Source organism: Trichosurus vulpecula, chromosome 4, assembly GCF_011100635.1.
Source record: "Trichosurus vulpecula isolate mTriVul1 chromosome 4, mTriVul1.pri, whole genome shotgun sequence".
Lineage (NCBI taxonomy): Eukaryota > Metazoa > Chordata > Mammalia > Diprotodontia > Phalangeridae > Trichosurus > Trichosurus vulpecula.
Genome location: NC_050576.1, coordinates 269299268 through 269323513, shown reverse-complemented (window position 1 = coordinate 269323513; position 24246 = coordinate 269299268). Strand labels below are relative to the sequence as shown.

The following is a 24246-nucleotide window of genomic DNA, read 5'->3' as shown; positions in this document are numbered from 1 at the left end:
CATGGAGCCTTCCACGAGGCTGCTGAGGTTCACCCAACATCTCTATATACACACAGTGATGCATCATCTCTGTGCATTTGCCCTGGCTGAGCCCCAAACCTGGAATACTCTCCTCCTTACCCCTGCCTCTTAGAATCCCAACGTTGCTTCTTCTTGTCCTGTATTCTCTGCCTTTGTCAGCCAAACTCTTCAAAAAAGCTTGTTTTCACTGTTGCCTGTACTTCCTCTCCTCTCAACCTACTCTTCAACTCTTCACAATCTGGCTTCTGATCTTATCGCTCAACTGAAACAACTATCTCCAAAGTTGCCAGTGATCTCTTAATTACCAAACCTGGTCTCTTCTCAGTCCTCATCCTTCTCAAGCTCTGCTGCACTTGATACCACCGACCTCCCTCTCTCCCTTCTCCTCTCTGGGTTTACCTCAAATTACTCTTTCCTGGTTCTCCTCCTACTCATCTGACTATTCCTTCTTCATCTCCTTTCCTGGCTCATCATCCATAGCATGTCCGCTCACTGTGGGTGTTCCCCAAGATTCTGTCCTGGGCCCTGTTCTCCCTCCTGGTGACTTCTTTTGCTCCCATAGGCTTAATTGTCATCAGAGGTATATACCAACAGAGGTATATATCCAACCTCAGTGTCTCCTCTGAACTTCAGTCCCAAATTATCCACTGCCTTATTGGATGTTTCAAAGTATATGTTCCAGAGGCATCTCAAACTCATCATGTCCGAAAGAGAATACATTACCATTGCCCCCCTCAAACCCACTCCTCTTTGAAACTTCCCTATTTATGTCCTAGGACAGAATCTTGGTGAACATGCACAGTGAGGGGACATGCACCTGACCTCTTCTCCCTAGTCACCCAGCCACTACCTTCAGTTGGGGCCCTCCTCATCTCTTGCCTAGATTAATGCAACAGCCTTCTGACTGGTCTCCCTGCCTTAAGCCTTTCCCCACTACAATGCATCCTACCCATAGCTGACAAAAGGATTTTTCTTAAGTGCAGATCTGGCCCTGGCACTTAATCAACTCCAGTGGTTCCCCATTCTTTAGAGGATCAGATAAACTCCTCTGGCTTTTAAAGACCTTTACAACCTGCCCCAGTCTATTATTCCAGCCTCATTACACATTACTTCCGTCCCACACTCTACAATCCAGCCAAACTGTCGTCCTCCCTGTTCTTCCTGCAGGGTATTCCTTCTGCCATCTTCATGCTTCTGTCCTGGCTACCCCCATGCCTGGAATGTCCCCCTCCTCATTTCTGCCCCACAGAATCTTTGTCTTCCTTCAAGACACAGCTCAAGCACCACTTTCTGCAGGAAACATTTTCTGGTTCCAATTGCCAGGGCCCTCTTTCTCTAACTACCCTGCATTTATTTTGTATTTGTGTTATATTTGTTCGGTTGTTTCAGTCGTGTCCAACTCTCTGTGACCACATTTGGGGTTTTCTGGGCAAAGATACTAGAGTGGTTTTCCATTTCCTTCTCCATCTCATTTTACAGATGGGGAAATTGAGGCAAACAGGGCTAAGTGACTTGCCCAGGGTCACAAAGCTAGCTAGTGTCTGAGATTTGAATTCATGAAGATGAGTCTTCCTGACTCCAGGCCCAAGGCTCTATCCACTGTGCCACCTAGCAGCCTTATTTGTTTGTTTGTATATGTATGCATATTTATTTTGAATATTTATATATTTCTATAGTAGCCTAATTATATATAATATAGATATATATTTGTCATGTGCACACATATACACATACACATATATATTTGTGCTATCCATATGTACATGTTATTTCTTTTACTAGAGGAAGGATTGTTTCATTTTTATGTCACTAATGCCTAGCACAATGCCTGGTATACAGTGGACACTTATCAAGCTAATTAACTAACTGATTGAAGACAGATCAAGGGCAAACAGAGAAGGAGATAGAAAACTGCCCATAACCCATATGTACAAAAATATTTATAGCAGTTCTTTTTGTGGTGGCAAAGAATTGGAAATCAATTGGGGAATGGCTAAATAAATTATGGCATATAAATGTAATGGAATACTATTGTGCTATAAGAAATGAGGAGCAGAGGGACTTCATAACCTAGAAAGACCTATGTGATCTGATGCTGAGTGAGGGGAGCAGAACCGGGAGATCATTATACACAATTACAGACACAGGGTATCTGTGATGACTAACTTTGATCGACTTGGCTCCTCTCAGCAATACAAGGTTCAAAGACAGCTCCAAAAGACTCATGATGGAAAAAGCTATGCACATTCAGAAAAAGAATTACAGAGTCTGAATACAGATTGAGGCAAACTATTTGCTCTCTTTTTTTCTTCTTTTTTTGGTTTTGTTTCTTCTTTCTCATGGTTCACTCCATTGGTCATAATTCTTCTTTACAACTTAACTATTGTGTAAATAAGTTTAATGTGAAGGTATATGTAGAACCTATATCAGGTTACATGCCATCTTGGGTGGGGAGGAGAGGAAGGGAGAGAAAATTTGGAACTCAAAAACTTGTGGAACTGAGTGTTGTAAACTAAAAATAAAAAATAAATTAAAAAAAGAAAACTGCCCGTAACTAACACTAGCCCTTCTTCTTACCGTTAGATCTCTTTGATGCCTACCAGATATTTACCCAGACCTCCATCTATTGCCTATTGCCTCAAGGGTAAGTTCTGCCCACCCACCTGGCCACTCATACCTTGGGCCCACTGTCAAACTTCCTAGATCACAGCTGTTTAGGCAGGTACCCCTATGTCTGCCATGTGTCACTATGCAGTCTTCACCTGCTGGAAATCTGCCAGATCTCCCTTGGTACCAACCTCCTGACTGTCCAGTATTCTAACATCACCTGCTGTTGTTCCCTATTCTGATCTTCTATCTTGCTCTACTGGGTCTGTCTAGCCTCTATGTCTGTCCCAGTATGGACCACCACTGCCCAAGTCCCACTCCCCAAGTCCACTTCTAACCCAAGCAGAAGTGACCTACAAAGATGGCGGTTAGATCAGGTGGATGATCAAGTGTGTCTGTCTGCTGCCATCCACAATCAGAATGATTTAAAAAATATTAGCAAACTCTTTGTTTGTTGAGATTGCTCATTACCACCAAATGTAATCAACTCCTTCCTTCCCATTCCAAATCTATGACTATATACCCTAAACTCTCACAACCTCATTTTCCACCTTCAAAGTGATACCCAGAATTATATCGAACCCTGTAAAATAGTGTTTTTAAATGCATAAAATAAAATATATACGGCCACAAAGGAAGCTAAACATAATGAAATGCAAGTTATCAAAACATGTTTTAAAAACCAAGTTCATCTCATTTACCATGGGTAACTATACAGAATTCAAAGTCCAGAAAACCAAGGATTCCCACATACACCAACACACTTGGTTCACTAGAAGGGTTATAAGCCTAAGGTCTATTGGATGGTTGAGAACATGTCCTGGATTACCCAAGCTTTACATCATACAAGGCCTGACTGATCCAAGCCTTATATTGTGCAAGGCTTGATTAACCCAGGCTTTGAGGACCCCACCACTGGAGCAATGAGAAGAGGGATGATGTTAGAGTCCCCATGGAGGAGCAGGGCTGTTGCCCAATCTTCCCAATGTCAAGGAAACCACAGGCCCAATATCTAGGCCTCTGGCATACTTCCATTCCACATCTATATGGAGAAGATACCCCTGAGAGAGGAGACTCAGAGTGAAGGAGCCTCATTAAACATACCACCACGGGCATTTTAAGTTCCAAGTGGCTGAACACAGAAGGTGAGGCTGAGTAGATAGGTCTGGCCTCTAGTTTAAAGGACAGCAAAAGTCCTCAGCCATGACAGTTTCCTGTTTTCTGTGACCACGTTCCAGGAAGGTCTGCTGAGGTCACCTTGACATTGAACTATGTACACTTTTCTTTACCTAACGACTGGGCTTCTTCACCCTCCCTTGGTAGCTTGACATGTGGTGACTAAATCAGATTGCCTAAGTATGCCCATAGTGCTTAACCCCTGATGACCAGGACCAGCAGTCCTAAGCCAGGACTCCTGCCCAGCTGCTCTAGCTACAAGTTATCAGTGTTTTCTAAAGCCTTTTTATCACCATCATTTTTGTTGTTACGATTGAGTCATTTCAGTCATGTCTGACTCCCTTCTTGGCAAAGACACTGTAGTGGTTTTCCATTTCTTTCTTTAGCTCATTTGACAGATGAGGAAACTGAGGCAAACAGGGTTAAGTGACTTGCCCAGGGTCACACAGCTCCTGACTCCAGAGCTGGCACTCTATTTACTGAGCCACCTGGCTGCCCCATATCACCATCATAGAAACTCTGAAAAGGCACCTTCAGGTATATGGGAGATCTTATAGACCAAAAACAAATAATACCTAACTCCTACCTGAAGGGAGGCCCTGGTAACTTACTAAATATTAAGGGGCAAGAAAACACAGCAGGAATGGGAAGAAAAAAGAAAGTATGAATACATAAAAAAGGATTTGCCTCTTATTTCCTATTTCATTTCTTGATTAAAAAAGACTACACAGAGCAATTATTTTTAAATCTCCTAACACCAATTTGGAGTTCCAAGGAACCTTGGAGGTCGTTGAATGCAACCCTCTCATTTTACAGATGGAGACTGCATTAAAACCTGGAAATGTTATGTGTCCTAGGGTTACACAGCAAGCATGTGAAGGAGGGAGAACTCAGACCCAGGTCTTCCCGACTCAGTCCAGTGCTCTACTGTAGTCCACTACTATAACTGTAAAGTGCTTAGTGCAGTGCCCAGCACATAGTAAGCGCTATATAAAGGATGTTAGCTGCCATCATGATGACGATGATTGCCAGAGGGTTTTAACCTGGAGTCTTTCAACTTAAAATTTAAAAAAAAAACATCATTTCAATATATTTGGCTTCCTTTATCATCCTAGGTATTTTACTTTATTTTATGCATTTGAAAACGTTATTTTGAGAAAGGATCTGTCTATGGGCTTCATCAGACTGACTGCCCATGGGGACCATGAAACAAAAACTGGTTAAGAACCCCTGAAGCTGCCTCTTACTCTCTGTGAACTAAATGTAAAGGTTATAGACCTACACTGTGATCACCAACCCAAGAAGCGATGGGGTCATTTATATGACCGCGACACTATTAAGACCACAAGCTGTTTACCTGCAAACGGGGGTCCCAGCAATGCAGATATTCCATTGGCACAAATGATGATGCCGTAGGCATTTGCAAGGTGTTCTATGCCCACCAGATCTTCAGTCACCACGGGCATGAGGGAGAAATAGCCACTGGAAAAGCCTATCAGGGCACACATGGCTGCCAGGCTGGCATAGGTGTGCATCAGCGGCAGAATGAGGATGCTGATGACGAGACTCAAGTTAGCCAGCAGAAAGACATTCCAAACGCTGATGCAGGGCAGGTCGGCTACAATCCCAAGGATCACTTTTCCAAAGATATGAACTATTGCTATGATCGAGGTCAAGGGGAAAACATCGTTTTGTTCAGACAAATTGTACAGCTTGACTATTTCTGGGAGATGAATAAATGGAATCACAAAGCTACTATAGGCAAAGAGGGCCCAGAAAATAAAGGCTACGAACATCCGATTCGTAAACAGGGAAGCGGCTCCAAAATAACTGGAGTACCAGTCCCAGAATCCCTTCCTGATTCTGATGGTTAGTCGGCTCACGATCTTAAGAATGCGCAGAGCGTACATGTTCTTTCCAAGCGGAACTCTGTCTTTGCCTTTGCCTTTGCTCTCCGGGACTGGGGTGTTACTGAGCACTTCTTCCTTCGCTGGCCCGTCCTCTCGCTCTTCTGTTTTGTTGAGGTGCCCATTTGATTTTATGGACTCCGTGGAATGCGACAGAGGGAGTTTGAGATCCCGCTCCCCAGCTTTGCTTTTAAGGATTTGCTTGCTTTGGGTCTCATTGGGAGCGAGAGGCCTCATGAGTGCCCCGCAAACGCACAGGTTCAAGGAGACGGCCCCTTGGATGAACATTGCGCTTCGCCACCCGTATTCTGAGCAAAGATATTTTAGTAAGACGGTCATGAGGAAGGTACCGAATCCTGTCCCGGTGGTACTCAGCCCCTGAGCTAGGGCTCGTCTCTTCTGAAAATACTGTCCCACCATGACCACCGCAGGGAGATAGACCATACCGCTGCCAAACCCTGGCAATAGATTTTAAGAAGGAAAATGAAACATAGAAGGCCATGGCTTGATTTGAATATATTTAAAACAGTTTTGGCTACGTATAGATAAATCCTAAAGACAATATCTGGCCCACAGAAAGGTGGTATTTTTTTCCCCTAATTTAGCTTTCTCACTGGGTTATGTTGCGTATACTAGACTCATGATAAAATAAATTTAAATGATATTATTTACAGATGTTCCGTTTGGGCATTCAGGCAAGCAACTATTTATAAGGGTGACCAGGAGACATTTGGGGACAGTTTTCAGAAATTACAGTCAAAACGTAGAAATGTTTAATATGATTGTACATGTATAACCTATATCGGATTGCTTACCGGCTTGGGGTGAGTGGAGGGCGGGAAGGGAAGGAAGGGGAGGGAAGGGAGAGGGGAGAGAGAGAAAAAAGTTTGGAACTCAAAATCTTATAAAGGTGAATGTTGAAAACTTTCTTTACGTTAAAAATTATAGTAATTAAAATACTATTAAAAAAACTAAAGTCAAGCATCTGATCAGGACATGACAGTTTAATGAGCTGGGAATGTGGGTTTTTATCTCTTATCCATAGTTCTTAGGCTCTTCGCTGTAGGTTGCCTTAAGTCCCTCCCCGCACCAATCCATCCTCCAAACAGTAGCCCCAGTGATTTGCTAAAATACAGGGCTGACCAAGTCACTCCCTCTCCACAATCCAATAAACTACTATAGCCTCAGAGATCAACTATAAAGTCCTTTGGCATTTGAAGCTTTTTATAACCTGGCCATCTTTCCAATTACTCCCCTCCATATGCTCTCTGATTCATAAACTTGTCATTTCTTACATACCACACTCCACACCCATCTTTGAGACTCTGTACTGTCTGGAATGTTCTTCCTCCTGACTTCTAAGAATCCCTGGATTTTTTCAAGTCTCAGTCCAGACACTACCACATCTGAAAATGGCCCTTTCTCAGGCTCTTGCCCTTTCCCCCAGCTGCTCATACTTTCCCTTTTGCAATTACCTTCTGTGTACAGATATCATGTATGTAACTAATTATATGCAGGTTGTCACCCCCATTAGAAGGTGAGTTCTTGAGGGCAGGGACTGGGTTTCTTTCTGTATTTCTTTGCATCCCCATCCCTTACCACAGTCCCTGGCGCATAATAGGTACTTTACAAATGCTTGTCATCTTGACTTGATCTCCCCGAGTCTTGGTTTCCTCATCTGCAAAATGATGGGATTGGACCTCATGACCCGTAGAGCCTCTTCCAGGTCTACCACACATTTATGATTTGGTAATGATATTAATAGTAAACAGTAAAAACTTAACCTAAGTCTCGGGTTTTCTCATCTGTAAAATGACAGAGTTGGACTTAATCAATTCTAAAGTCTCATCCTCGTCTATTTCTGTGCCATATTTTATAATTTGGTCATGATATTAATAGTCAGTCAAAAGCAACTTGTTACTGACTGACTAAGCTGTCGGATGCCTTTGTTTTGAGAAGAATCAAACCATTTTCAGAAGTGGAACACCACAGACTGCTGGAAAACAGCACAGCTTCTTTTCTCTGTTGTTCCCAGCTGACCCTGAAAACAGGGTGAACAAGACCCATCTCCACTGAGTCATTCTGCCCTCATCCAGGCATTTCAGCATTAGCTCATGGCTTCGGTTCACATTTGGAGCTCTCCAACACAAAGCTCAGAAAGGTCCCTGTGTATTTGTAAGTTCCAAAATAAAGCAGATTCTCAAAGGAGAGGGAACTTCTTACTCTGATTCCTCCTTGCAATACAGAAAGTGCCTACTTATGGTGGTCAATGAGGAGAGGCAGCTAGGTGGCAGGGTGCACTTGGAGTCAGGAAGCCCGAGTTCAAATTCCATCTCAGACATTAGCTGTGTGACCTCAAGTAAGTCACTGAACTTTTCTGATCCTCAGCTTCCTCATCAGCAAAACGGGGATAATGGTAGCGCTTACCTCACAGTGAGACAATGGATGTAAAGGGGTTCAGAAACCTTAAGTGCTATAGAAATGTGAGTGGTTCTTATGAATGATGACAGAAGAGCTCTGTCTGTCTCCCGTAATGTCTAGCTTTATTGTGTGACTGTTCATAGCATCTGCCTTTACCTTCATTTACAAAGACCTCTGTGTCCAGATCGGGCCAATATTCACCTCCCTTGAGAACCTTCTCTGAACTGGTCTCCTAGTAACTGGGGTCTCTTACAGAATTCAGTAAATCCCCATTTACAGAGGCAGCTCTGATGGTTAAATTAGGCATGAAAAGAAGGCTGTTTCTGTGCTACTGTATTTTTATGGGTCCTTCTATGATATAGCAAACTCAGATGTTGGACAATCTGAGTCACTGGGCCATCCCTGATGACCCAATGGATGACCACCACGGGGCAAAGGGCTATGCCTGAGAGCATGCATTGGACCCTTGCAAATCACCTGGCTGAGGTACAGCTGATCCAGAGTTCAGACCCTGAATTCTCATCTAACATTTGAATATGGAAGAAAACTGGCTAAAATAAATACCATGCATGACTTCCAAGGAGAGGTAAAGCCACATAGTGGGGAAAGCCATCCTCAGATCTCCTACCAAGTCCTCTTTTCTGCTCTTACTATGTGACTCTGGACAAGTCACTTAATCTTTCAATGCTTCGGCAATTTTCTAAGACTATAAATTAAAGAGAAGTCATTGATCTGCCTCTGTGGAAAATGTTGCACATTGATGAAATCATATACCCTGAGCTGCACTGCCTCCCCCACAAAAAATGCCAAGGGTACATAAGGCAGTAATCTATAAATCCCTAATGATTCTCTAAATCCTAACAATTCAAGTAAACTACAACAATTTCTGGTTAGTAGAAGATTTGTTTTTTAATACCTGGAATCTATATGCAATTGTGAAAAAAGTGAAATTCAGAGGTATAATTTGAATGGAATAGATACCTAAAGATGTATAATTTCTGCTAAAGTGGTATACATCTTGAATTAAAATCAGTGGAAAATCCCTAGAGAGATTATTTAAATTTCCCAGAGAGTACTATAATAATTAATTTCTTGACTTTAAAAAAAATCTTCTCACTCTTAGATAATCTTTACAGACAGAAGAACAAGGAAGGAATGAAGGAAAGAAGGAAGGAAGGAAGGAAGGATGGAAGGAAGGGAGGGAGGGAGGAAAGAAGGGAGGGAGGGAGGGAGGAAAGAAGGGAGGGAGGGAGGGAGGGAGGAAAGAAGGGAAGGAGGAAAGAAGGGAGGAAGGATGGAAGGAAGAGAGGAAGGAAGGGAGGAAGGAAGGAAGGGAGGGAGAAAGGAAGGAAAGAAGGAAGGAAGGAAGGGAGGGAGGGAAGAAGGAAGGAATACAGGAAGGAAGGAAGAAAGGAAGGCAGAGAGGAAGAGAGGGAGGGAGGAAGGGAGGAAGGAAGGAAGGAAGGGAGGGAAGCAGACATCTATTAAGGGCCTTCATTTGCCTGGCGCTCTACTAAGTACTTTACAGATATTATCTTCACTTGATCCTCACAAGGAAGTAGGTAATATTATTATCCCCATTTTACAGTTGGGAAAATGGAGGCAGATAGAGGTTAAAGTGACTTGCCCTTAGTCTGAATCTGTGATTTGAGCAATGTGAGGAACTCCCAGTGTGGCAGCTCCTTTCACCCACGCAGATATGCAGCTTGGTGGTGATTTATCATCTTGGAGAGTTTCCTGGAGGAGATGAAAGGTACCACCCAGGATCACACAACGTGTGTCAGAGTCAGGACGTCAACGTGGGTTTTTGTGACTCTAAGGTGGACCCTCTATCCACTATTGGCATCATTTAGAACAGTTGTTCTGTGATGATAGCATCATAAACATAATACTTAAAAATTTAAACACACAAAAAGATACTATTGAGAAGTAGCTAAAAAAAAGATGCCTCAGGAGTCTGAACACAAGTGTAGAAGTGATTCTAATCTTCTGTGTAGTTTAAAACAAATTTTATATCAGGAAGGAAAATGATCACTGGGTAAAACTAATATCTAATCATATTTGACTTCACTATTAAACTGAACAATCATGCCCACACTGGCCTTACTGTCATCTTCCTACAGCACCTGGCACGTGTGGGCACTCAATGAACGCCTTAACTCACTGACTGATTTTACTCTCACATTAGTGTGATGTAGTGGCCAGGACTGTCCTGAATTTCAGTTCCAGCTCTGTCACTTATTACCTATGGGATGTTGGGCAAGTCATCTAATCTGCCTCAGTTTCCTCATCTGTCAAATGGCAATAATGATTTTTGTTATATACCTTATAGGATTGAATAAAAACACTTTTTTAATCCTCAATGTTCTAGGCACATTTTCGCAACTGTGTTAAGAACCATGTGCTCACAGCAGGCCCAGGGGCTTGTGGGGCTCAGAACAAAGAGGTCAAGGAAGGGCCAGCCCTTCCTCCACACTATTCCTGCCACTGCAGAGGGAGGGGTTCACATATGTAGAAAGAACACTGTATATAATGTCAGATTTTTTTCTTTTCTTCTTCTTTGAAAAAATTATTTGTTATAAGGGATGGCTGTGAGAAGGAATACAGGGGAAAATGTAGGTGATAAAAAAGATAATAATAAAAATCAATTAAAAAAATACTTCCTCCCCTTAAAAAAAGTATTTTCTGTACTATTTTTTTTGTCCATACCTTGGAACACAATCCAAATCAACATCTTTGTTTTGTTATGAATTCTTCTTTTTATTTTTGGTGCTGGTAATTTGGCTTTCTTCTTTCTTTTTTAAAAATTACACTAGCTAATGATTCATACACTAGCTAATTTGCACACTAGCTAATGATTGCCAAGTCAACAAATCAATAAGTGTATGTTACGGGCTTACTATGTAGAAGGAAACACATACAAGCCAAAAAAAAAAAGCCATTTCCTGCCCTCAAGGAACTTCTATTAATAGATCCACGTGTTTGGGGGAGTGAGGCACAGTCCTGATTCCCATTAAAATAAATTATGTGGGTATCTCCATATAATGCAGGGATTCTTTTGTGTGTCATGGCCCCTTGGCAGTCTGGTGGAGCCTATGAACTCCTTCTCAGGACAAGATTTTCAAATGTATTCGATAAAATACAAAGGCTTACAAAGGAAACTAATTATATTAAAATAAAGTTGTTAAAATATTTTGGGGGCAGCTAGGTGGTGTAGTGTATACAGCACTGGAGTCAGGAGGACCTGAGTTCAAATGTGGCCTTAGACACTGTATGACCCTGGGTAAGTCACTTAACCCCAATTACCTCACTCCACCCCCAATTTTTAAAAAAAAAAAACAAGCAAACCAAAAAACAAGTTCATATTAAGAACCCCTGATGAAATAAAAACATGGACTTCTCTCAAGTTAATAGTTCTACTCTGATGCTTTCCTATATGGTATGGAAATGACCTTGTCTTCTGCAAGGCTATGTTCATGGGATGCAAACTCTGATAACAGGTAAGGCTTTGAAATAGGCCTAGTGACAGAGCATCCATCTATCATTCAAAGGTCAGCCTAAGTTTGGAAAGGCTTATCACTAAAAGGCTAGCCATCAAATTCAGGAATTAATTCGGCCAAAGCATCTTGTGTGTTGTTGTTCAGGTGTGTCCAACTCTTCATGATCCCATTTGGGGTTTTCTTGGCAGAGATACTGGAGTGGTTTACCATTTCCTTCTCCAGCTCATTTTACAGATAAGTAAACTGAGACAAACAAGAGTAAGTGATTTACCCAGGGTCACACAGCTAGTACGTGTCTGAGACTAGATTTGAACTCAGGTCTTCCTAACTCTATCCACAACACCACCTAGCTGCCCCAAAGCAGCTCATTAACACTGTTTACTGAAGTAGAACTAGGATGAGAGCATGTGCCTATAGAGATGGAATCTCACCTGTGGTGTCTCTCCTCTGTATATGTTTTGTATGTAGCTATTTACATAATCATTAGATTATGAACTTCCTGGAGGCAGGGGCCATGGATTTGCCTCCTTTGTCTCCCCAGTGCCAAGTATAGTGAGTTTTTAACGCCAATGCACCAGGAGCATTTGGACAATTCTTTTGGGGTATGACGTGATTGAACTTGGCCTGTGGTAGCCATGAGCAGTAAGCCTCCCACCATTTTGAACTCTTGAGGCCTTCTTTGGTAAAATAAATATGGGCTCCTTGAGAGCAGGGATAATTTTACTTTTCCATGTGTGTCCGCTTAGAACAGTTCTTTAAACAGAGGAAGCATGAAGCAAATCCTTCTCCATCTGTTCATTCTACGAGTTTTCATAGCCTGACCTATACAGTGGGGAAAGGTGACCCACCCAATGTAACACAGGTAACAAGTGTCAGACTTGGGATTTAAGCCTAAATCTTCTAAAAGGAAATCTCACAATATTCCCACTGTGCCACACCTTTTCCAGCAAATTGTTGATCTCAAGGGATTAGACCTGTGATTTTATTGGAATAGAGGAAATTATTGCCGCCAATGTAGATTGGCACCTTCTCTGCAACTTGTGATCTGACAGAGACTGGGTGATTTGTCTAGGGTCACACAGACAGTGCGTGTCAGAGGCAGGATTTCAACATGTGTTCTTGGCTTCAAGATTGGCTCTCTTCTTTGGTATGAAGCTAAAACTTTGTTAACCTGGGTAATTTATACCCTAACAGTGCAGTTATCTTTCCGATTATTGTTGGAATTAGGTCTAATTATAAAGAGAACATAATGAAAATTTTAGACACAGAGCATTGTATTTTGCTAACTCTGAATGTAAAGTGTTAAATTTTCCTTGTACTCTCAGCAGCTAACCCTGGCTTGTTTTTCTGAGAAGTTCTCTTCAGTTTGACGCAGACAAAGGGCAAAGGGTGATGTGACTAATCTCAGCTCCAAAGAAATGTTCACAGTCTTTATAGAACGTTTGAAATAACATGTGTTGGAGCTGAACATGAAAACATTCTCATTAGAACACTGCAGTGGAGAGAGCATAGGGCCTGGATTCAGGAAGACCTGAGTTCAAATGTGGCTTCAGGTACTTACTGGCTGTGAGACCCTGAGCAAGTCACTTAACTTCTGATTGCCTCAATTTCCTCTTTTGTGAAATGGGGATAAGAATAGAATTTACCTCAAGAGCTGCTATGAGGATCAAATGTCAAGTGCTTAGCACAGTGCCCAGCACATAGTAAGCACTATATAAACGTTGTTTTGTTTCAGTTGTGTCTGACTCTTTGTGACCGCATTTGGGGTTTTCTTGGCAAAGTTTTCTTGGTTTATCATTTCCTTCTCCAGCTCATTTTACAGATGAGGAAACTGAGGCAAAGAGTTAAGTAACTTGCCCTGGGTCACACATGTAGTAAGTGTCTGAGCCTGGAGTCAAACTTTAGGACCAGCGCTCTGTGTACTATGGCATCACCTAAATTTAGAGCTGGAAGATGCTTTAAAAGCCAACTAGTTCAACCCTATTACTTTACATATGAGGAAGGTGAGGCCCAGAGATGTGGGTATGTTTTAGAGGGAGTTTTTGCTCAGGTGCAGGTAGCACCAAAAAGATGGCCCCAAAGGCTTCCAGCTCTAAGAGCCTACGATTCCATCCCCTTGTCCAGGGAATTGTTACTGGGGAGACTGGCCACTCAAATACTTCGCAACAACAAAGATGTACATTTAGAGATGTCATTTAGACTCTGCAGCTCACGTTCAGAGGCCAAATATACGCCATAATGTGGTCAGAACGAAACCTGATACAGGAAGCTGCCTTTATCTGCAGAACCATGAGGTACATGTGGGTCACCCGGAAACCACATTTAACCTGCACACTCCTGAATAAACATTCTGCCTCGGAATGGCCTTCTGGAAGTGCCTCTGTCTCTATACACACACACACACACACACACACACACACACACACACACACTCACTCACACAGTCACACACACATACACAAAACACACTCACATACACTTACATACACCTATACACACACACACTCACACAGTCACACACACATACACACATTCACACACACTCACACAGTCACACACACATACACACATTCACACACACACATACATATATTTTACTGACATCTCACTAAGTTGAACATGACTATAGAGAGAAAAATTGCTGTACTTCAGGTCATGCTACAGAAATCAAACGAGAAGCTTTCTTAATCTATATTTTTCATTTAAACCAATTGCCTGCTCTTGAACAAGCTCCTCTTTCAAAGAAGTAACAGTGAGAAAACACTGGTACAGTGGGAAAAGCATTGGTTTGGGAGCCAGAGGACCCAAGTTCAAATTCCATCTCCTTGTTTATTAACTCTGTGAACTTGAGTGAATCAGTTCAGTTTTCTCATCTGAAAATGAAGGCCTTAGGCTGGATGGCCTCTGAGGTCCCTGCCAAGCCTAAAGGTATTATATATGCATGCCAAAGAAATTATTTCTTGTATAGTTCTTTTGTAACCTGAGTTAATAAATGATTCAACAAGCACCTACTTTTAATATATTCATACACATATTGCCTTCCTCTATAGACTGTAAGTTTCTTGAGGAACAGTTTCCTTTATGTCTTCGCATCTCCAGCACATCCTAAAAATGGCGTTTTAGGATGTGCTGGAGATGCGAAGACATAAAGGAAACTATTCCTCAAGAAACTTACAGTCTATAGAGGAAGGCAATATGTATTGATATGAATATATTAAAAGTAAGTAATACAAAATAAATGTTAAGGTAATTGAGAGGGGCACAGCTGAGAAAATCAGGAAATGCCTCATGGAGGAGGCTTAGTGACCTAAGGGATTTTTCGGAAGCAAGGAGGTGAGCAGAAGGGATAGAAACATATTTTGAGGCAGTCCATTTCTTATGGGGAAGGTGGAGCAGTCACCACCAAGCCTCACCTTCGACCTTCCCAGGGGTCTTGCCCGTGCACCAAGTAAAGAGAACACAGACTTTCTTCCTTACCCCACTCCCCTCATTTCTTGCTTACACAGAGGACAGGAGGACAAGGAGTAAGACGATTTAGATGGGTGTTTCCTCCTCCACGATGACCCCCTTCGCTAAAAGGCACCATGAAAACAGTGAAGCTCAATTTCCCGGCACGAACGCGCTTACCAGCCGCCACTCCGAAGGTGATGAAGAGATAATGCACGTTGGTGGCGTAGGCACTCAGCACCCAGCCCAGGGCATTCAGAATCCCTCCGATGATGGCAGTCTTGCGGCAGCCACACGTGTTAATGAACAAGCCAATGAAAGGTCCTGTCGCGGAACACCAAAAAGAATGAACGGTTCCAAGTGCATTGCCGTTCCTCCCCAGGAAAGCCTTGCCTGAACGCAACTAAACACAAACAGCCTTACACATAACGGTTGTCATTACGGAACTTGGAGAGTTTTTAAAACTAGGGTAAAAGTTGGAAAGATGCAGATTTAGATCGAGTCTTAAGAGCTTCCAAATAATTACAATGGAATGAGCTGTCTCAAAAGGTGCAAAAGGGTGGTACGGTGGGTAGAGAAGACCTGAGTTCAAATTTAAATTCTACCTTGGACATTTACTAACTGTGGGACCTGGGCAAGTTACAACCTCAGTTTCCTCACCTGGAAAACGGGGATGAGATAAATCATGAGATAAATGAGATTGTATATACTTCATTATAAACCTTAAAGTGATATATAAAGGTGACTTTTGAACAGGAAACCCTTCACCGGAAGTCTTCAAACAAAGGCTGGATGACCACTTGACAATTATATTGTTCAGGCAATAGTTGGGCTAGCTGGCCTCTGAGGACCCTGCCCACTTGGTAATTCTGTATAATGTTAAAAAAAAAAAAAACAACCCAGTCAAACAGATAAACTTGAACCAGCTCACTTCCAGTAATCTGTCTGAAAGACACACCTGATGTGTCATTGGTCAAGAAAGGTATAAAGTTTTCTGGCTTTTCTCTACCTGACTTAACTAGGTTAGACATGGTGAAGTTCAGTGGAAAATTCTGGATTCATTGTCAGAGACTATATATTCCAGTCCTGGCTCTCCTGTCTACTACTTTGGGCAAGTTGCTTAACACCTCTGGGTCTCAGTTTCCCTATCTGTAAAAAGAGCTGAGATTGGATCAAATGAGCTCAGCCTGAGGTCTATTCCATCCCTATTTATGTCTATGATCCTGGGAGGCAAAGATGCTGATTTATCCTTTTTTACTAAGAGTAATACAACGAGGAAACATGGATCAGAGTCTTGACAGACCTGGGTTAGAATTCTGCCTAGGATACTAACTAGCTGTGTGATACTGTCTGCCTCAGTATCCCCATCTGCAAAATGGGGATAATGATAGCACCTACCTCTGTTGTGAGGACCAAATGAGTCAATATTTGTAAAGCACTTTGCAAACCTTAAAAGGCTACATAATAATAGATATATAATATAATATGTAATAATAGATATAATGTATCTAATAATAGGTATGTACATATCATATCATAATAGATTAATATGTAATATTATGTATAATAATACATAATATATCAAATATGATAATGGATATAATATATAATATATCCAATAACAGGAGTGGCATATAATATTACAATGATGTTATATAATAATAGGTATATTGTATAATAAATACAAGACATAGTACATAATAGATATCTATTATATGTAATAGTACTGTATAGATATATTAGAGATAATATATATCTAATAATGGGTATGATTTATGATATATATATATATATATATAAAATTAGACAATAATAGATGCAATAATATACAGTACTTCAAAGTTTACAAAGCACTTTACAAATGTTAACTCATTTGATTTTCATAACAACCCTGGGAGGTGGGGTTATTATCCCATAAGCAGAGATAGACAATGGTTAGGTGACTTTCCCAGGGTCACACCTCTGGCTGAGGCTGCATCCGAACTTGGGTATTCCTGACTCCAGGTCCAGTGCTCCATCCACTATGCTTCTTTATAAATATTCTTCTTCATAAATATTAGTTTATTATTACTATTTGATGCAACAAATGTAGCTCCTCTACTTGTCTCTGTTTCTCAGATGAAAATGAGTGAATAATGAATGGCCATCCAGAGGTCTGTTGCCTCATAGGCTCATCCATCAAGCAAAACATGAGATTGTACATATTGTTTGTTAGGGTGACAATTTATGTTGTTCAGTGGTTTAAGTCATGTCCAACTCTGTGGCCCCTTTTGGGCCACAAGGAGTGGTTTGTCATTTCCTTCTCTAGCTCACTTTTCAGATGAGGAAACTGAGGCAAACAGGGTTAAATGACTTGCCCAGGTCACACAGCTTGTAAATTTCTGAGGCTGGTTTTGAACTCAGGAAGATGAATCTCCCTTACTCCTGACCCTGCACTCTTATGACAACCAATAGCCTCATTTTTCTCCTTTTGAGAAATGTCCTAGCCTCTTGTAGAATTGCCTAACCCCTTTTCTATTAGAACCTCTTAAAAACCCCAGCAGCCTGAATTCTATGGTGGGAGCTGGGGCAGGGGAAAGTGCTGTGTAATCATTAATCTACACAGCACCTCTGCTTTGTCCCCAGATGAGGCAAACTTAAGGATCTCCACAGAAGAAGAAGAAGAAGAGAAACATTTAAATACTGCTTACTATGTGCCAGACGATATGTGCTACATATACATAGCTTCACCTTGCTAATGGCTATCTTTGACGGTGATGCATAAATGCATGAGAAGCCTGAATCTTAAACACCGTGATGATGGAGAATTAACCAACGACTGCATTTGTTCACCATATTATCTTGGAGACAATCTGGCAGTAGATAAACATTTTAAAATAAAGATGGACATGAAGATGGGTAATGACTGCATGGCCAATACATCCTGGGACACTCTTGCTTTCTGATAATAACTAATAAGGACACAAGATGATAAATCTTAAAGAAATTTTAAGATAAAGGCTAAAGGCATTTCTTCTGTATCTTTTAGAATGATTTTAATGAATCTAGGCCATAATCACTCTACTATGTGAATGAAACTCTAATGAGTGGGTAAAGGTGTGGGGGGAAACTCATGCTTGTCAGTTTGCTATTAATAGGCCTTTTTAGAATTGAAAAGGCCACTTTCAATGGCCTGATTATATTCCCTATCCTCCAGAAACTGTTCAGAAGCAAATGCTTCCAATGCACAGTCTGGTTTTTTTTAATGTTACACTAAAAAAAGGATTTTTTGAATTTAATGCCCCAAAAGACAAATGGTAAATTCTGGGATTCAAGGAATATTATGTTGAAAAGAAACTTGGACTGTATACAAAGGCATTCATTGTTAGTAAGTCAGTAACTTAATTTCAGGGGGCAGCAAGGTGGTACAATTGAATGCAGAAAGAGTCAGAAAGACCTGAATTCAAATGTGGACCCAGATACTAGCTGTGCAACCCTGGGCAAGTCACTGAACTCTGATTACTGCTCTGAAGCTAGTATTTTCGAGGTACTCTGGGGGTCTGCTGTTAGCATGCTGGAGGGTACCCAGGTGGTGGATAGAGAGCTGGTTTTGGAGTCAGAAAGACTCATCTTCCTGAGTTCAAATCTGGCCTCAGACACTTATTAGCTGTGTGACCCTGGGCAAGTCACTTAACCCTGTTTGCCTCAATTTCCTCATCTGTAAAATGAGCTAGAGAAGGAAATAGCAAACCACTCCAGTATCTCTGCCAAGAAAACCCCAAAAGGAGGTCATGAAGAGTTGGACATGACTGGAAATGACTAAACAACAACAAAACTTAATTTCCCTGGGCTTCAGTTTCTTCAGTGAGAACCTAGATGACCTTAATTACAAAGTAATCGATCCACAAGCATGAATTAACTGTCTACCTGGCGCCAGGCACTCTCCTAGATACTGAGAACACAAAGACAAAAAGAAACCAATGGCTGCCTCTGGGACCTTGCATTCTTTGGCAGACTGGAGGCAAGGAGGAGGAGGACCACACACAGGGGTGGAATGAGCCATAGGCAGTGGTTGAAAACACTAGTTTCAGAGCAGCTAGGTGGTACGGTAGATAGAGTGCCAGCCCTGGCATCAGAGGGACCTTTAAATCTAGGATCTAAAACTAGTAGGCCATCAAGTTCGATTCCTTCAGCTCACAAATGAGGAAACTGAGGCTCACAGAATTTAAGTGACTTGTCCAGGATCACATAGCCAGTATGTACCCAAGACAGTGTTCAAAGTCAGGTCTTCCTGACTCTAAGTGATCATAGACCTTAAGCTGTCCAAACTCTCAAACTACGTGAGTCTTCTCCATTTTCTGAAAGTAGATATATAGTTTTAACAGAATCAAAACAGTCCATTCTCCCTGCCCAATCATTATTAAAAAACTGACTTCAACTGAGATGTGCATGATCATCAATGTTCCTTCCCACATGTGGCTCTTTTAGAGTCATCCACTGGAAAGGAAGCCGATCCTAAAGCTAAGTGGCCCTCCAATGAGAATGCAGTCTACAAAACATCTCTCTCTTCAAGCAAAAAGCTTCCAGGATTTGGAATGCTTCCCAATTAAGAAAGAACTAATCATTTTCTTGTCTGTGATTGACCAGATGAGCAAACTCTGGGAAGGGGAAAAACTCATTAGATCTTTAGGCCAAAAACTCTGTTCTTTTGAGATCTCAAGAGTGTGGTGGTGTGGCTTTTTCTGCACCACTGACGTGGTGTGACCCAAGACTGGGGTAAGAGTTTTGTGTCAAGCAGGGCTGTCTTTCTGCCTCTTGGTATCTCCAGTGCTCAGCATCATGGCTGGCACATAGTAGGGGCTTAATAAATGCTTATTGACTTAACTTAAAAATCAAATCAACCTCATCCACAAGGGGTCTGGAAGCATTTTTCCTTTATTCCCTTTTAAAATACTTTCCATCCTCATTGGAAACAATGCTCAATACTCATCTAGCTAACTGAGACCAATGGCTCTATTCACCCAAGAATGACCTGGGACATGGCAGGAGTGGCAATGATTAAGTGCTTTGAGAGCCATATCACTCACAGGTCAAGGCAAGAAGATTTAAGTAAGGGGAATGCAGGGGAAAAGACACTGCCTGGGAAGCTGATGGAGCTGGGTTCAAATTCTACCCCTGGCATTCATTACCTGTAGGACCCAAGGCAAGTCCTTTAACCTGTCTGGGCCTCAGTTTCTTTGTTTGTAAAAGGAAAGACTCAGACTTCACTAGATGACCTCTAAGACTCTTTCTGGCTAGGTGGCACAGTGGATAGAGCCTCTGGGCCTGGAGGCAGTTAAGACCTGAGTTCAAATCCAGACTCAGACACTCCTAGCTGTGTGGCCCTGGGCAAGTCACTTAACTGTGTTTGCCTCAGTTTCCTCATCTGTAAGAATGGGCATAATAATAGCACCTACCTCCCAGGGTTGTTGTGAGGATAAAATAAGTTAAGGATGAAATGAGTAAAGCACTCTGTCAACCTAAAATGCTCTATAAATGCTAGTTTGACTCCAAAGGCCACACTCCAGAGGACCGCCCAGTGTGACCCTGCCAGAATCCTAGAAACAAGATCTGGAATCTGAAGGCAGGCTCCCCCTGCCTCATCTTAGAGTGTTTGTAAAGAACCAAAGAGGGGTGTTAGAATTCCTTGTGAGGAGGGGTGAGAAAACCCGGCCACAGGCATGTCCTGCCTCCTCTTGGTTCTGTCTTTGGAGCCCAAGGATGGGGCCTCGCTCGTTCCCTGCTGGGTCTACCCGATAAAGGAAGGCTGGCTGAATGAGGAAGTGATGAATGAGTGTCCTTTCCTCGGTCCAGTTCTCTTTCTGAGGACACAAACACAGACCTGCCAAAATGAGGCAGTGAGTTTGGTACTCCACCAGCCATAAAATGGAAACGTTATCAGCTTGGCAGACCCAAAGGGTGACTTCCCAGAATTGAGTGAGAGGACAAAACCGGGCCAATGACAACTCTGGATGTGCTGCTCGACACTGATGCCAAACTTCATTCTTCTCCCCTGTGACAGGAGGACCCTGGTTTTCTCATGAGTGGGGTTGAATGGACAGGAATAATCTTAACCGCTTGCAGGTGAAAGCAGTCCACCAGAACCGAAAGCAACGGCATATATGTGTTGTCTGGTGCAGGGGGACCGGAGTTCAAATGTGGACTCTGCTGCTTAGCTTGTTATCTGTATGACCTGAGGCTGTGCACTAAATCTCTCCGGCTCTCACGGTCTTCAACTGTGTGACGAGAGTGGTTGATCTAAATAACCTCCAAGGTCCATCTGGTCTCCAGGAAATAAGGGTATTCTTTACTTTGACTCTGTTCGGCAAAATACTTTAGGAATATCTTCCTATCTGTGGTTTACTCACAGAATCAGACAGTGGGAAAGGACGTAGGAGGCCGTTTAAACCAATGGGCAAATAAGCAGAATCCCAATCCCATCCACCCATGGTTATTTTTTCTTTGTATTCCATGAAAAGGTGGTGACTCGAACTGGCTCTGACATTGCTGTTTCTGGTGCCGGAACTGGGGGCACCAAATTACTGCATGAGTTCTGGTTCTTGTGTCAGAAGTCCTGGGTTCAAATCATGGTTCTGATACTTGTTATCTATAACAAGAGCTAGCATTTGTATAGCGTTTTAACGTTTGCAGAGAATTTTACCCATATTATCTCATCTATCCTTAGAACAGTCCTGTGAGGAAGGTGCCATCATCCCCATTTTACAGATGAGTCAGAGGTTATGTGACTTGCCCAGGGTCACACAGCTAGGAAGTGTCTGAGACTGAGTTTAAACTTCCTGACTCCAGGTCCACTGAACCACCACTTCCCTGGGCCCCCACTTCCTCATCTGTAAGATGATGGGGTTAGGCGATATGATTTCCGTGGACTTTTGGCTCTAGACCTATGAAAAACTTGTGCTAATGTCTAGATAAAATCAGCATATTATTAAAGGTAATTAAATCAGCTTCATAGAATCATAGACTTTGAGCCGGACGAAGTCTTAGAGGTTATCTGCTCTGACTGCCCTTATAGAAATAACTTGGGAAAGCAAAAATATCTTCTTTGGAATGGACATACTTTAGTTTAGTGCTTCTTATAAATATTTTACAAATTAAGTTTTCAGAATTGGTGTTTTTTAATATCTGGAATTGGAACAAAATGTTTAGGGCCTATCCAGGCTGGCCAGATGTCAGAAATAGGGGCCATCATCCAGGGTACCCTGTCTTCTTGCCTTTCCTGGTCCTGGGATTTGGGACCTAGTCTGGGTTGCTTGACTGTTCCTGACCTTTGAAGTTATTAACTATTCATTTCTGGGAAGTAGAGAACCACCAGGCTTTGCCATTAGCCCTGGCACTGCATCCCGAGATCCTCTGTCCTTACCACCTTCCCTCTCTCTATGTTCTCCATGTTCTTCTCCTTGCCTTCCCGTCCCCAACCACCCACCTGAAGCTACCCTTGCCATCAGCCTGACAGGTCTGCCCTGCAGCTGAATTTTCTTTTATCTGTTATTTCTACCAATTAGAACATGAGCTTTCTGAGAGCAGGGACTGTTTGGTTTTGTTTTGTTTTTTATTTATATCCCCAGGACATAGTACAGTGCTTTCCATACTGCTTAATAAATGCCTTCATGTATTCACGAAGAAGCATCTTGGAGTATTGGAGATGGGAAGACCCAAATCCTAAAGACTCGAACCCTCCCTCTGACACACATGAACTTGGTGAGAGTGGCCAAGTCACTTAGCCTCTTTAGGCTCAGTTACGCCATCCGTAAAGTAAGAACAATGATCTCTGAGGGACTCATCTGTGAAATGAAACAAAAGACGTAGAAAAAAAACCCCAAGAAACAGTATATGGCTCAGCCGATACAGGTCTTACCATAACCTCATAACTATTGCTTTTGATGGAACTATATCAAAAGCCTCAATCACATGGAGGGAAAGCAGGTGAGTGGATCAGAAGTCAGTTGGTATATGACTGATACGTAGTTTGCATACCATGTGCACACACCTACAGAGACTACTTGCAATCCTTGCCTTCTCTCTAACTTCTCTGGTAATTAGAGGCAGCTAGATGGTGCAGTGGATAGAAACACCAAGCCTGGAGTCAGGAAAACTCCTCTGGCCTCAGACACTTACTAGCTCTGTGACCCTGGGAAAGTCTGTTTGCCTCAATTTCTTCATCTATAAAATGAGCTGGAGAAGGAAATGGCAAACCACTTCAGTATGTTTGCCAAGAAAATCCTAAATGGGATCAGAAAGCTAGTAAGGCATGGAAGGCTAATAAGGGGAAAAGGAGAATTTCCATGTTATGCCTACTTATCTAGTGTTTCCAGGACCCTGACAGACATACCAACGATAAGTGTGATCCCCATGCTGAGGGAGCTAACCCAGGCGGTCAAGCCTCGACTTTGATGAAATTCTTCAAGCCATTCCATGTTCAGCACACCTAGTGCCATCTGGGACCCCATGATGAGTATATGCACCACAAAAGAGGAAAGGACAATCATCCAAGCCCATCCGCTGTCAATGTTGGGGTTAGGTTGATGGGTCTTCTTTTCTTTTGGTCCATCTTCAAAATCATACCCAATATCTTCATGACTGGTGTACATTTTTCTACAATATTCTGAAAAATATACAGCAAATTATTTTACTAATCATGACAAAGAAAAATGTTTTTTTCCCCCTCATCCTCTCTCCCTCTCCATCACCATTAAAGGGATGCCCTCCTGTCAGAATGCCACGTCCTTTAGGATGATTTTAGAAAGGAAGTCTGGGAGGGGAAGAGACATTGGACCCAGATGGCTCCAGAGGAGAAAATGAGGCACAGCCCTCCCTCACTTAAATATGATTCACTTGCATGTTATAGCATCACCTCTCTGATGTCATGGTCCTCTTTGAGAACTAAGGATAAACAACAAGAAAGGAAGTAGGGGATAGTGGCTAGCCTATTCTACCTCTCCCTTTCCCCTTCTCCCAGTGCATTCTTTCTCATACCTTAATTTTATTTAATTTTTTAGATAATCATCTTATCATATTCAACTCATACCTGTGTATTCCGTCTATATACACTTCTTCTAACAGCCCTAATAATGAGAACGTTTTTAGGAATTACAAGTATCATTTTCCCATGTAGGAATGTAAACAGCTTA

General features: G+C 42.1%; 1 protein-coding gene across 1 annotated transcript in view; it reads right to left on the bottom strand.

The window, feature by feature from the left end:
- Nucleotides 1-23706, bottom strand: part of SLC16A14 (solute carrier family 16 member 14) — a 31598-nt gene extending 7892 nt beyond the window's left edge. Inside the window, exons 1-3 of the mRNA XM_036757239.1 lie at nt 23448-23706; nt 15260-15403; nt 5162-6169 (exon numbers count right to left, since the gene is read on the bottom strand). Of these exons, the coding sequence (XP_036613134.1) occupies nt 5162-6169; nt 15260-15403; nt 23448-23706 (1411 nt within the window). The remainder of the gene's footprint in view (nt 1-5161; nt 6170-15259; nt 15404-23447) is intronic.
- Between the last annotated feature and the right edge of the window lie 540 nt (nt 23707-24246).